General features: G+C 37.7%; 1 protein-coding gene and 1 non-coding gene across 2 annotated transcripts in view; both read right to left on the reverse strand.

Annotated features, from left to right (window-relative positions):
• The window catches only part of SPATA1 (spermatogenesis associated 1), a 67289-nt gene that overhangs the window by 12139 nt on the left and 41365 nt on the right, over positions 1 to 13785 (reverse strand). Inside the window, 3 exon segments of the mRNA XM_043460830.1 lie at positions 2431 to 2529; positions 5635 to 5813; positions 13240 to 13365. Of these exon segments, the coding sequence (XP_043316765.1) occupies positions 2431 to 2529; positions 5635 to 5813; positions 13240 to 13365 (404 nt within the window).
• On the reverse strand, positions 949 to 1055 carry LOC122437412. The gene has a single exon (XR_006268242.1). It is a non-coding gene; the product is annotated as a U6 spliceosomal RNA (small nuclear RNA).

The raw sequence follows: 13785 nt of genomic DNA on the forward strand, positions 1-13785 counted from the left end.
TTACTATATTCGTTGATTAGCTCTAGTAATTTTCTGGTAGAGTCTTTAGGGTTTTCTATGTAGAGGATCATGTCATCTGCAAACAGCGAGAGTTTCACTTCTTCTTTTCCTATCTGGATTCCTTTTACTTCTTTTTCTGCTCTGATTGCTGTGGCCAAAACTTCCAACACTATGTTGAATAGTAGTGGTGAGAGTGGGCACCCTTGTCTTGTTCCTGATTTCAGGGGAAATGCTTCAATTTCACCATTGAGGGTGATGCTTGCTGTGGGTTTGTCATATATAGCTTTTATTTATGTTGAGGTATGTTCCTTCTATTCTGCTTTCTGGAGAGTTTTAATCATAAATGGGTGTTGAATTTTGTTCAAAGGCTTTTCTCTGCATCTATTGAGATAATCATATGGTTTTTATCTTTCAATTTGTTAATGTGTGTATTACATTGATTGATTTTGTGGAGATATTAAAGAATCCTTGCATTCCTGGGATAAAGCCCACTTGGTCGTGGTGTATGATTTTTTTAATATGTTGTTGGATTCTGTTTGCTAGAATTTTGTTAAGGATTTTTGCATCTATGTTCATCAGTGATATTGGCCTGTAGTTTTCTTTTTTTGTGGCATCTTTGTCTGGTTTTGGAATTAGGGTGATGGTGGCCTCATAGAATGAGTTTGGAAGCTTACCTTCATCTGCAATTTTCTGGAAGAGTTTGAGTAAGATAGGTGTTAGCTCTTCTCTAAATTTTTGGTAGAATTCAGCTGTGAAGCCATCTGGTCCTGGGCTTTTGTTTGCTGGAAGATTTTTGATTACAGTTTCGATTTCCTTGCTTGTGATGGGTCTGTTAAGATCTTCTATTTCTTCCTGGTTCAGTTTTGGAAGGTTATACTTTTCTAGAATTTGTCCATTTCATCCAAGTTGTCCATTTTGTTGGCATAGAGCTGCTGGTAGTAGTCTCTTAAAAATATGGAACGCTTCATGAATTTGCGTGTCATCCTTGTGCAGGGGCCATGCTAATCTTCTCTGTATCGTTCCAATTTTAGTATATGTGCTGCCGAAGTGAGCACTGTGGTTCTCTTTTTTTACATGTCTTTCCTGTTTTTTCACTATAATTCTAATTGGGGTCAAACCATTTATATGTAATATTTATAAGGCTAAAATACACAAAAAGTGGTAAGAACTAATGTGTATGCTTTCCAGAAGAAAATGGCATTGAGGAAGTTGTAATTGAAGGCCCTGGTGGGTCTTCTACCCATCCACCTATCCTTAAGTGGACAAGTTTTATGCTTGATTTCTCTCCTTTTTCTGGATACACAGGAGTTTTCATTCACTGAATGAACTATTTTTTTGAGTGTATACTGTATAAAAATGTCAAATAATCCTTTTTTTTTGTTTAAAATTGTCCTTTACCTTTTTCCTTTCCTGTAGTTTTAAGCTTCTCAGTGCTGAGCCAGGGTTTAGTCTGGAGAATGCTGCTAGTGAAAAGAATCTAGAACAGTTCTGTACAGTAGAGTAGCCACTTGTCACATGTAACTATTTAACCTGAAAGTAATTAAACTTAAATCTAAAATTCAATTCCTCAGTCACACAACAATCTATACATCAAGTGTTCAACATCCTTATGTGGCTAGTGGCTACCGTATCAGAGAGTGCAGGTCTTAAACATTTCCACCATCACAGAAAGTTGCATTGGACAGTGCTAATTCTTGACAGGGGTCATTATTCTCTGTCATAAAGCTATTTCTGATAAAGAGGTGAATTGAGAGCACTCATATAACATTGTATATATATCTATGAAAATAACCAGAGTAAATGAGATAATTACCCAAGAGAGGAGAAAACGTTAAAATTAAATGGGAGGTCAGAGAGCTCAGTGGTTTGTCAGACTTAGGTATGAATGATGCTAATGTATGAAAATTACTTCTTTCAAAATATTTTTTGGAGACTCTGTACTGATTCACAGGCTTCCCTGATGGCTCAAGAGGTAAAGAATCTGCCTGCAATGTCTCCTGGTTCTGACAGGAGACATGGGTCTGATCCCTGGGTCATGAAGATCTGCTGGAGAAGGAAATGGCATTGCACTCCAGTATCCTTGCCTGGAAAATCCCATGGACAGAGGAGCCTGGTGAGCTACAGTCTATGGGATCACAAAGAGTCAGCAGACAGGACTGAGCACATGATGGATGGATGGGATACTGATTCACAAGGTTCTTTTACTTTATTTCTTAGTGAAATTTTACTAAGTTTTGCTTTGGCCTTGTTAGGAATCTTTTCACAGGATTTCATTATTATTCTTGTACTTTTTTCATTCATGCTTTTGTTAAGGTAACAATTTTAAGACAGTCCTTACTGCCTTTACACTATTGACAAGCAAAGTTAAAACACCAAAGTAGTTTATTTCAAGATAAATGTTACAATCTTATTAGGGGAAATTCAAAGTACCTTAATTTCTATTATGAGTTTCATTTTGTCAGTATCCAGTTTTCTCTTAAGTTGATCAATAGCATGTTGTACTTCAGTGATCTGGATGATAAGGTAATTCTGTATGGGACATATAAAGATGCCTGTTTAGTATAACATCTACCTTTCTTTGTCAATATAAACAACAAAAAGATACCAAATTTCAAAAGAGCATATCATGAAAATAACCTATTCCATAAAATATGCTTGTTGCTTTGCAGTAAATTATCCAGTTGTTTAAATTATTGAGTTGTTATTTCTTATGCTTTAGGGACCACTTTCCTTTATGCTCTACTACCATTTTCATGTATTATAAAAATAAATAGGTATTTGTAAAATTTACCTTTAAATTAGCACCATAGAATCCAACAACTATTGCTATAAGATGAATATACTAGGTTTAAGATACTTAGCAAGACTTCAGAAATTGGCATAATGGTTTATCAGTGGAATCATAATAGAATTGCATTAAAATATTTAATAATGAAATACTGTATTTTATAAGAAAATCTGTTTAATATGAGAAAACCTATTTTAGTTAAGTAAAGGTTACTTAAGTAACCTTTTGGTTACTTTTGTTCAGAAAAATTTGTGAGTTGTTATTGTTCATTCTTCAGTTGTTAGTTGTGTCTGATTCTTTATTACCCCATGGGCTGTAGCATGCCAGGCTTCCCTGTCCTTCACCATCTCCTGGAGCTTGCTCAAACTCATGTCCATTAAGTCGGTGATGCCATTCGACCATTTTGTCCTCTGTCGTCCCCATCTCCTGCTGTCAATCTTTCCTAGCATAAGGGTCTTTTCCAGTGAGTAGGCTCTTCCCATCAGGTGGCCAAAGCATTGGAGCTTCAGCTTCATCAACAGTCCTTCCAATGAATATTCAGGATTGATTTCCTTTTGGATGGACTGATATGATCTCCTTGCAGTCCAAGGGACTCTCAAGAATCTTCTCCAACATGACAGTTCAGAAGCATCAATTCTTTGGCACCCAGCCTTCTTCATGGTCCAACTCTCACGTCCATACATGGCTACTGGAAAAACCATGAGATGGTTTTGTCATTAAGTCATGTCCAAGTCTTGCAACCCCATGGACTAGCCTGCCAGGCTCCTCTGTCCATGGGATTCTCCAGGCAAGAATACTAGACTGGGTTGCCATTTCCTTCCGCAGGGGATCTTCCTGACACAAGAATTGAACCCAGGTCTTCTGTGTCACAGGTAGATTCTTTACCAACTGAGCTATGAGGGAAACACCATATCTCTGATTATATGGACCTTTGTTGGCAAAGTAATGTCTCTGCTTTTAAATATGCTCTATAGGTTTGTCATAGCTTTTCTTCCAAGGAGCAAGTGTTTTTAATTTCATGGCTGCAGTCATAGTCTGCAGTGATTTTGGAGCCCAAGAAAATAAAGGCTGTCACTGTTTCCATTGTTTCCCCATCTATTTGCCATGAGGTGATGGGATTGGATGCCATGAACTTAGTTTTCTTAATGTTGAGTTTTAAGCCAGCTTTTTCCCTCTCCTTTTTCACCTTCATCAAAAGGTTCTTTAGTTCCCCTTTGCTTTCTGCCACAAGGGTGGTGTCATCTGCATATCTGAGGTTATTGATATTTCTCCCAGCAACCTTGATTCCAGCTTGTGTTTCATCCAGCCCGGCATTTTGCATGTCATCTGCATATAAGTTAAATAAGCAGGGTGACCGTATACAGCCTTGACGTACCCCTTTCCCAATTTGGAACCAGTCCTTTGTTTGGTTCTAACTTGCTTCTTGACCTGCATACAGATTTCTCAGGAGGCAGGTCAGGTGGTCTGGTATTCCCTTCTTTTTAAGAATTTTCCACTTTGCTGTGATCCACACAGTCAAAAGCTTTGCCATAGTCAAAGAAGCAGAAGTAGATGTTTTCCTGGAACTCTCTCGCTTTTTCTCTGATCCAGTGGATGTTGGCAATTTGATCTCTGGTTCCTCTGCCTTTTCTAAATCCAGCTTGAACTGGATTTTCAAACTGGATTTTCTGGAAGTTCTCAGTTCACATACTGTTGAAGCCTAGCTTGGAGAATTATGAACATTACTTTGCTAGTGTGTGAGATGAGTGCAATTGTGCAGTAGTTTGAGCATTCTTTGGCATTGCCTTTCTTTGGGATTGGAATGAAAACTGACCTTTTCCGGTCCTGTGGCCACTGCTGACTTTTCCAAATTTGCTGGCATATTGAGTGCAGCACTTTCACAGCATCATCCTTTAGGATTTGAAATAGCTCAACTGGAGTTCCATCACCTCCTCCACTAGCTTTGTTCATAGTGATGCTTCCTAAGGCCCACTTGACTTCTTACTCCAGGATGTCTGGCTCTAGGTGAATGATCACACCATCGTGATTATCTGGGTCATGAAGATCTTTTTTGTATAGTTCGGTGGATTCTTGCTACCTCTTCTTAATATCTTTTGCTTCTGTTGGGTCCATACCATTTCTGTCCTTTATTGTGCCCACCTTTGCATGAAATGTTCCCTTGGTATCTCTAATTTTCTTGAAGAGATCCCTAGTGTTTCCCATCCTATTGTTTTCCTCTTATTTCTTTGCATTGATCACTGAGGAAGGCTTTCTTATCTCTCCTTGCTATTCTTTGTGAGGTGTAACTGTCTGCAAAGAAATAATTTAAGTTGCTTTCATGAAAAGGACATTATCATATATTGAACTGGAGAAAACAGTAAGATAAAAAGATTCAATGATGCTTAAAAATAGTATCAGCTAATACGGAGAAACCTTTATTTAAAACTATTTGGATTTTACATTAAATTGACCTAAAATGGTAAACTTTTACTCATAGAAACAGAGTAGATTGGTGGTTGGCAAAATGGGAGGTGGGGTTTGGGAGAAATGGGTGACAGTGGTCAAAAGTTACAAACTTGTAGATATAAGATCTACAAGTTCTAGGGATGTAATATACAGCAAGGGGCTTTCCTGGTGGCTCAGACAGTATAGAATCTGCCTGCAGTGCAGGAGACCTGGGTTCGATTCCTGGGTTGGGAAGACCCCTGGGAGAAGGGAATGGCAACCCACTCCAGTATTCTTGCCTGGAGAATCCCCATGGACAGAGGAGCCTGGCAGGCTATAGTCCATAGGGTTGCAAAGAATCAGGCACGACTGAAGTGACTTAGCATGCACACACAACAGAATGTGAACATATTTAATAGTACCTTAGAGTCTGTGATGTTTGCAAGATTCTTTGGTCTCATCTTGATCTCCCTGGCTTCAAGTTGCATGAGCAATTTTTTATAGTAAAGTTCCAAATCTTCTCGAAGTTTTGTTAAAACTTCTTCCAATGATGCTGTAACTTTCTTTGTTTCAAAGCACTTTTTTTTCCAAACACTGCAGGCTTAAAAAAAAAAAAAAAAACCACCACCAACAAAAATGCAAATGCTATAGTTTGATTAAATTGTTCAATCTGGAAAGGACCCTGGAGTTAATTAAAACCATTCCTCTCTCATATGCTGAGAAAATTAGAGTTAAGAGCAAAATGTTTATTGAATAAAAGACCTACAAATATAGTAAAATGCTCTTAAATCCAGGAACCAAAATCAAGCTCTTCAAGCTTGTACTTTTTTAATAAAATCTTTCTTCAAAATACTACCTATAACAAGATGTGTATATTTTATTTTTATTACTTTTATCCATAATCTGATTTGAATTCAGCATTTATATAATTGAAAATATAAAAAAAAGGCAAAATATATATTTTCAGATTTTCCTTATTTTTCAGCCCCAAAATGACTTGTTTTGTGAAATCAATTGATTCTAATTTATCATTTATCAAAATTATTCCCAGTATATCCCCAAATTTCTGTAGGGCAGAATTTCTTAAACATGACTTCTGGTTGAGAAAATTAGAAATTAAACTCTGCCAGTTTAAGAAATCACTTTAATGAGATTCTAAATATAAACTTATTTGGAACACAAACTGCATGCTAGTATACCAGAATATGCTTATATTTCCTTTTTTAAGATTATCATGAAAACACCTTAAAATTCTACATTATAAGGTGATTTAATTAAAAATAAAAAACTACGTGGAACTTTAACTCAAGATTTTAATGATTTATCTCAGCCCTATATCTAACCCCACAGCAAGTTCTACTGGTACCACTCCCAAAATCCTTTGCGCATCTCACACATTCTCCCTTCTTCAGTGCTGCATTGCTAGGCAATCCACTATCATCTTTTGAAAGATGTATTATCTTTCTAATGGCCTCTCTGCTTCCATTTTTGCCCCTCTACAGGCTATTCCATCTTTCTAAAACATCTTTAAAATACTTTAAAAATCACAAAAATCAAATAAAGGTTAAAAATCCTCTGATGTCTTCCCATGTTACTTGTAACAAAATCCAACTTCTGGAACTGGCCTATCTGTTCCTTGCTGACCTTTTGATTTTCTCCCTCTACATTTTTTCTTACTGATCACACTCCAGCCACACTGGTCTTGGTTCAGGTCCTTTCTGAAAGTTTATTTCTATTTCTATATCTTGACTTTTGGTGTCCCTCCTGTTTGGACTCTTTTCCCCCTATCTTTTTACATGCTTGTTGTTTAGCTGCCAAGTCATGTCCAACTCTTTTTGCGATCCCATGGATAGTAGGCCACCAGGTTCCTCTGTCCATGGGATTTCCCGGGCAAGAATACTGGAGTGGATTGGGTTGCCATTTTCTTCTCCAGGAGATCTTCCCAACCCAAGAATTGACCTGTGTCTCCTGCATTGGCAGGTGGATTCTTTACCACTGAGCCATCAGGGAAGCTCCTTCACATGTGTATCATTTTATTAATCAAACCTTAATGATATCTCCTCAGAGAAGCCTTTTGAAAAGTCGAGCTAAACTGTCTCTCCTGCCCCACTACTCTTTACTGTTCTCTTCTAATTAACTTTTTAGCTCTCATCAGTAGCTGATATTATCTTACTTATTTGTTTATTGTCTGTATCCTCCAATTAGAGGCAACCCCTTGAGGGCAGGGACATGTTTGTCTTGTTTACTGCTATATCCTCAGCATTTAAAACAATGCTGAGAACCGAGGTGCATAGTAGGCTCAATCAAAATATTTGATGGCTGTTTCAACATTTTATCTTGAAATGTTTCCTGTTGAAATAGAAAGTAAGTGATAATTCTCATTTTATAAATAGATAGAGTGAGGCACAAAGAGGAGAAATAACTTGTGTAAGTAAAAGATTATGCTGGTATCAGGTCCTGGTCCTGTGATTTCTAATTCATTGCTCAAATCTGTCTGATAAAATTGTTCTTTTATCACTATAACATAGCCAAATCGTTGCCACCTCTTCTGGGGTAACGCTTTAATATTATGAGGTAAAACACTGAGAAATACCTCCTGACATTGTCTGTAACCTCCAGTCAGATCTAGTACTAGAGCAATAATTTTGCTGTAAACTGAGAGATTCACGGGATTAGCTCTGATACACAAAGCACCTGAAGAACTATGAACAGAGGTTTGTTCATACTGTACAGGAGGCAGTGATCGAAACCATCCCCAAGAAAAAGTAAGGCAAGATGGTTGTCTGGGGAGGTCTTACAAACAGCTGAGAAGAGAAGAGAAGGGAAAGGCAAAGGAGAAAAGGAAAGATATATCCATCTGAATGCAGAGTTTCAAAGAATAGCAAAGAGAGATAAGAAAGTCTTCCTAAGTGATCAATGCAAAGAAATAGAAGAAAACAATAGAATGGGAAAGACTAGAGATCTCTTCAAGAAAATTAGAGACACCAAGGGAACATTTCATGCAAAGATGGGCACAATAAAGGACAGAAACAGTGTGGACCTAAAAGAAGCAGAAGATATTAAGAAGAGATGGCAAGAATACACAGAAGAACTATACAAAAAAGATCTTCATGACCCAGATAACCATGATGGTGTGATCACTCACCGAGAGTCATACAGCAAATTCCCGTTGGCTATCTGTTTTACATATGGTAATGTAAGTTTCCATGTTACTCTCTCCATACATCTCACCCCCTTCTCCCCTCTCCCCGTGTCCATAGGTTCATTGCTGCCCTGTAAATAAATTCTTCAGAACCATTTTTATAGATTCCGTATATGTGCGTTAGAATATAATATTTATCTTTCTGACTCATTTCACTCTGTATAATAGGTTCTAGGTTCATCTACCTCATCAAAACTGACTCAAATGTGTTCCTTTTTATGACCGAGTAGTATTCCATTGTGTATATGTACCACAACTTCTTTATCCATCCATCTGTTGATGGGCATCAAGGTTGCTTTGGTGTTCTAGCTATTGTAAATAGTGCTGCAGTGAACAATGGGATACATGTGTCTTTTTCAACCCCGGTTTCCTCAGGGCATATGCCTAGGAGTGGGATTGCTGGGTCATATGGTGGTTTTATTCCTAGTTTTGGAAGGAATCTCCATACTGTCTTCCACAGTGACTGTATCAATCTATATTTCCACCAACAGTGCAAGAGCATTAAAAATTCAATTATTTTTAAAAACTGACATTTATTTATTCATTTTAACAGTCATGTATTAAATAAGTATTTATTAAGTGCCTACTGAACTTAGTCACTGCTCTAGGGGCTGGGGAGTTAGTAATAAGCCAACATAATCTTGTCCCTGCCCTCAAAGTGTTTGTGGTCCAGTGGAGGGAAGATGATCAGGTTAAGCAGTAGTGATACATCCTGATAACTGCTATGATAAAGGAATTACAGATTCTATGCATGGGAGTACAGATGAAAAACACCTAAATTAAATGGAAGCGACCAAGAAAGGCTTCCAGGAAAAGTGGTAGATGTACTGGAATCTGAGCTTCCCTGGTGGCTCAGTCAGTAAAGAATTTGCCATTTGATCCTTGGGTCAGGAAGATCCCCTGGAGAAGGAAATTGCAACCCACTCCAATGTTCTTACTGGAACAATCCCACGGACAGCGGAGCCTGCCAGGCTACAGTTTATGAGGTCACAAGAGTCAGACACGACTTAGAAGCTAAACCACCACCCACCATACTAGAATCTGAAGTGTGCCTCCTCTTGGCTCCAGGCCTTCAGTCTTTTCCCTCGGCCATCTAAATCTTATCTTCTTCTACTCCTTTCTTCAGAGTTCCTGGTTATTTCCTACTAATCATTCAATCTCAGCTTAGATATCATTCTCAAAGCCTTCTTTGAGTCCCTTAGTCTCCCCTAGATGCTCAATTTTTTTGGTATAAGTATCTGTCTGCTTTGCTAAATTGAATGAATGGGTGAATGAATGAGAGAAATGAGGTAAGAAAAATAGTTTCCTTGCAATAATTAGAAACAGTGTTGTTAGAACTTGTAGAAATGAAAAAATGGGAAAGGGTGGAGGAAGCATAGGATAATGATTTGAGAGATGTTAAATAGTTCAAGAGGCTTACATTTTGGGTTGTATTAGAAGATAAAAAGGGTAAAAGGTATATATGGAATTAATTGCCTTTCAGTTCAGTTCAGTCACTCAGTCATGTCCGAATGTTTGTCACCCCATGAACTGCAGCATGTCAGGCTTCCCTGTCAACTCCTGGAGCTTGCTCAAACTCATGTCCATCGAATTGGTGATGCCATCCAACCATCTCATCCTCTGTTGTCCCCTTCTCCTGCCTTCAATCTTTCCCAGCATCAGGGTCTTTTCCAATGAGTCAGTTCTTCCCATCAGGTGGCCAAAGTATTGGAGCTTCAGCTTTAGCATCAGTCCTTCCAATGAATGTTCAGGATTGACTTCCTTTAGCATTGACTGGTTGGATCTCCTTGCAGTCCAAGGGACTCTCAAGAATCTTCTCCAACACCACAGTTCAAAAGCATCAATTCTTCAGTGCTCAGCTTTCTTTATAGTCCAACTGTCAAATCCATACATGACTACTGGAAAAACCATAGCTTTGACTAGATGGACCTTTGGCAAGGTAATTACCAAAGTAATTATCTTGGCAAAGTAATGTCTCTGCTTTTTAATATGCTGTCTAGGTTGGACATAGCTTTTCTTCCAAGGAGCAAGCATCTTTTATTTTTTTTCATTTATTTTTATTAGTTGGAGGCTAATTACTTTACAATATTGTAGTGGTTTTTGCCATACATTGACATGAATCAGCCATGGATTTACATGTGTTCCCCATCCTGAACCCCACTTCCACCTCCCTCCCCATCTCATCCCTCTGGGTCATCCCAGCGCACCAGCCCTGAGCACTTGTCTCATGCATCCAACCTGGACTGGCGATCTGTTTCACACTTGATAATATACATGTTTTGATGCTATTCTCTCAGATCATCCCACCCTCGCCTTCTCGCATAGAGTCCAAAAGTCTGTTCTATATATCTGTGTCTCTTTTTCTGTCTTGCATAAAGGGTTATTGTTACCATCTTTCTAAATTCCATATATATGCGATAGTATACTGTATTGGTGTTTATCTTTCTGGCTTACTTCACTCTGTATAATGGGCTCCAGTTTCATCCATCTCATTAGAACTGATTCAAATGAATTCTTTTTAATGGCTGAGTAATATTCCATTGTGTATATGTACCATAGCTTCCTTATCCATTCGTCTGCTGATGGGCATCTAGGTTGCTTCCATGTCCTGGCTATTATAAACAGTGCTGCGATGAACATTGGGGTACATGTGTCTCTTTCAATTCTGGCTTCCTTGGTGTGTATGCCCAGGAGTGGGATTGCTAGGTCATATGGCAGTTCTATTTCCAGTTTTATAAGGAAATCTCCACACTGTTCTCCATAGCGGCTGTACTAGTCTGCATTCCCACCAACAGTGTAAGAGGGTTGCCTTTTCTCCACACCCTCTCCAGCATTTATTGCTTGTAGACTTTTGGATAGCAGCCATTCTGACTGGCATGTAATGGTACCTCATTGTGGTTTTGATTTGCATTTCTCTGATAATGAGTGATGTTGAGCATCTTTTCATGTGTTTGTTAGCCATCTGTATGTCTTCTTTGGAGAAATGTCTGTTTAGTTCTTTGGCCCATTTTTTGATTGGGTCATTTATTTTTCTGGAATTGAGCTGCAGGAGTTGCTTGTATATTTTTGAGATTAATCCTTTGTCTGTTGCTTTGTTTGCTATTATTTTCTCCCAATCTGAGGGCTGTCTTTTCACCTTACTTATAGTTTCCTTTGTTGTGCAAAAGCTTTTAAGTTTCATTAGGTCCCATTTGTTTATTTTTGCTTTTATTTCCAATATTCTAGGAGGTGGGTCATAGAGGATCCTGCTGTGATTTATGTCGGAGAGTGTTTTGCCTATGTTCTCCTCTAGGAGTTTTATAGTTTCTGGTCTTATATTTAGATCTTTAATCCATTTTTGAGTTTATTTTTGTGTATGGTGTTAGAAAGTGTTATAGTTTCATTCTTTTACAAGTGGTTGACCAATTTTCCCAGCACCACTGGAGCAAGCGTCTTTTAATTTCATGGTCACAGTCATCATCTGCAGTTATTTTGGAGCCCAAAAAAATAGTCTGTCACTGTTTCCATTGTTTCCCCATCTATTTGCCATGAAGTGATGGGACCAGATGCCATGATCTTAGTTTTCTGAATGTTGAGTTTTAAGCCAGTTTTTTTTCACTCTCCTCTTTCACTTTCATCAGGAGGCTATTTATTCCTCTTTGCTTTCTGCCATAAGGGTGGTATCATCTGCATATATAATGTTATTGATATTTTTCCCTGCAATCTTGATTCCAGCTTGTGCTTCATCCAGCCCGGCATTTTGCATGATATACTCTGCATGTCAGTTAAATAAGCAGGGTGTCAATATACAGCCTTGACGTACTTTTCCAGTTTGGAACCAGTCCATTGTTCCATGTACGGTTCTAACTGTTGCTTCTTGACCTGCACAGGGATTTCTCAGGAGGTAGGTAAAGTGGTCTGGTATTCCTGTGTCTTTAAGAATTGTCCACAGTTTATTGTGATCCCCATAGTCAAAGGCTTTGCCACAGACAATGAAGCAGAAGTAGATGTTTTTCTGGAACTCTCTTGCCTTTTCTATGATCCAATGGATGTTGGCAATTTGATCTCTGGTTTCTCTGCCTTTTCTAAATCCAGCTTGAACATCTGGAAGTTCATGGTTCACATACTGTTGAAGCTTAGCTTGGAGAATTTTCATCATTACTTTGCTAGTGTGTGAGATGAGTGCAATTGTGTGGTAGTTTGAACATTCTTTGGCACTGCCTTTCTTTGGGATTGGAATGAAAACTGACCTTTTCCAGTCCTGTGTCCACTGCTGAGTTTTCCAAATTTGCTGGCATATTGAGTGCAGCACTTTCACAGCCTCATCTTTTAGGATTTGAAATAGCTCAGCTGGAATTCCATCACTTCCTCCACTAGCTTTGTTTGGAGTGATACTTTTTAAGGTCCACTTGACTTTGGACTCCAGGATGGGCTCAGGAAACTCAAGTAGGGGCTCTCAACCTACAGGGTGGGATGGGGAGGGAGGTTCAAAAGGGAGGTGATATATGTATACCTATGGCTGATTCATGTTGAGATCTGACAGAAAACAACGAAGTTTGGTAAAGCAATTATCCTTCAATAAAAATTAAGTTGAAATAAAAAATAATTGAATTTTAATAAAAAGTATGTCGCATTTAGTGTATAAAATAGTCAAACAATGATTTCATCGTTCCTATAGTGAATCTATATCAATAGTGTATCATTTAAACTATAACAGTAAAACAGTAAATATCATCATTTTGTGGTTTATTCTGTAAAATAAATCACAGGCACAGAATTTACAGGCATGAATTCTGTAAACCTTGAGTTTCCTTTATAGTGATAAAAGATATGTAATAAATTTTACCATGATAGTGCTTTAATTTGCTTTGTTCCAATAGCCTTTCAGCTTTTTTCATTAGTTCTTCTCTAATTCTTTCCAGATATCTTCTTTCTTCCTTTACTTGTTTCATTTGCTCAATAATCTTCTCCCCTAATAGATTATAAGCCATACTTATAAATACCTAAAAGCTAAAAGATGGGTCAAGTCCTAAAATATAGAATATAAAACTAAAAAATGCTTAAAACAGCAAGTATAAATTTTACCCCAAACTCTGTGTTTCTACCTGTAGTATAGTGATTGCCACTGTGGAAAACACTGAGGAGTCATTTCAATATCTATAGGAGATTTATATATATGTAAACAATACAGTATGTTTCTTTTGCATTTATATATATGTATAGAAACTAGGTAAAGCTTGTGTAGTTATATCTCTTGATTTAATTCTTTAAGTAAATTTATCTTGGGTCCAAAGTTATTGTACTTAAATCTTACATAGAAAAATGTATATTTTAGAATATATTTTTTAAAAAGTAGAAATAATACTAGTGACACACATATTCAGTAATCAAC

Source organism: Cervus canadensis, chromosome 2 (assembly GCF_019320065.1).
Source record: "Cervus canadensis isolate Bull #8, Minnesota chromosome 2, ASM1932006v1, whole genome shotgun sequence".
NCBI classification, from domain to species: Eukaryota; Metazoa; Chordata; class Mammalia; order Artiodactyla; family Cervidae; genus Cervus; species Cervus canadensis.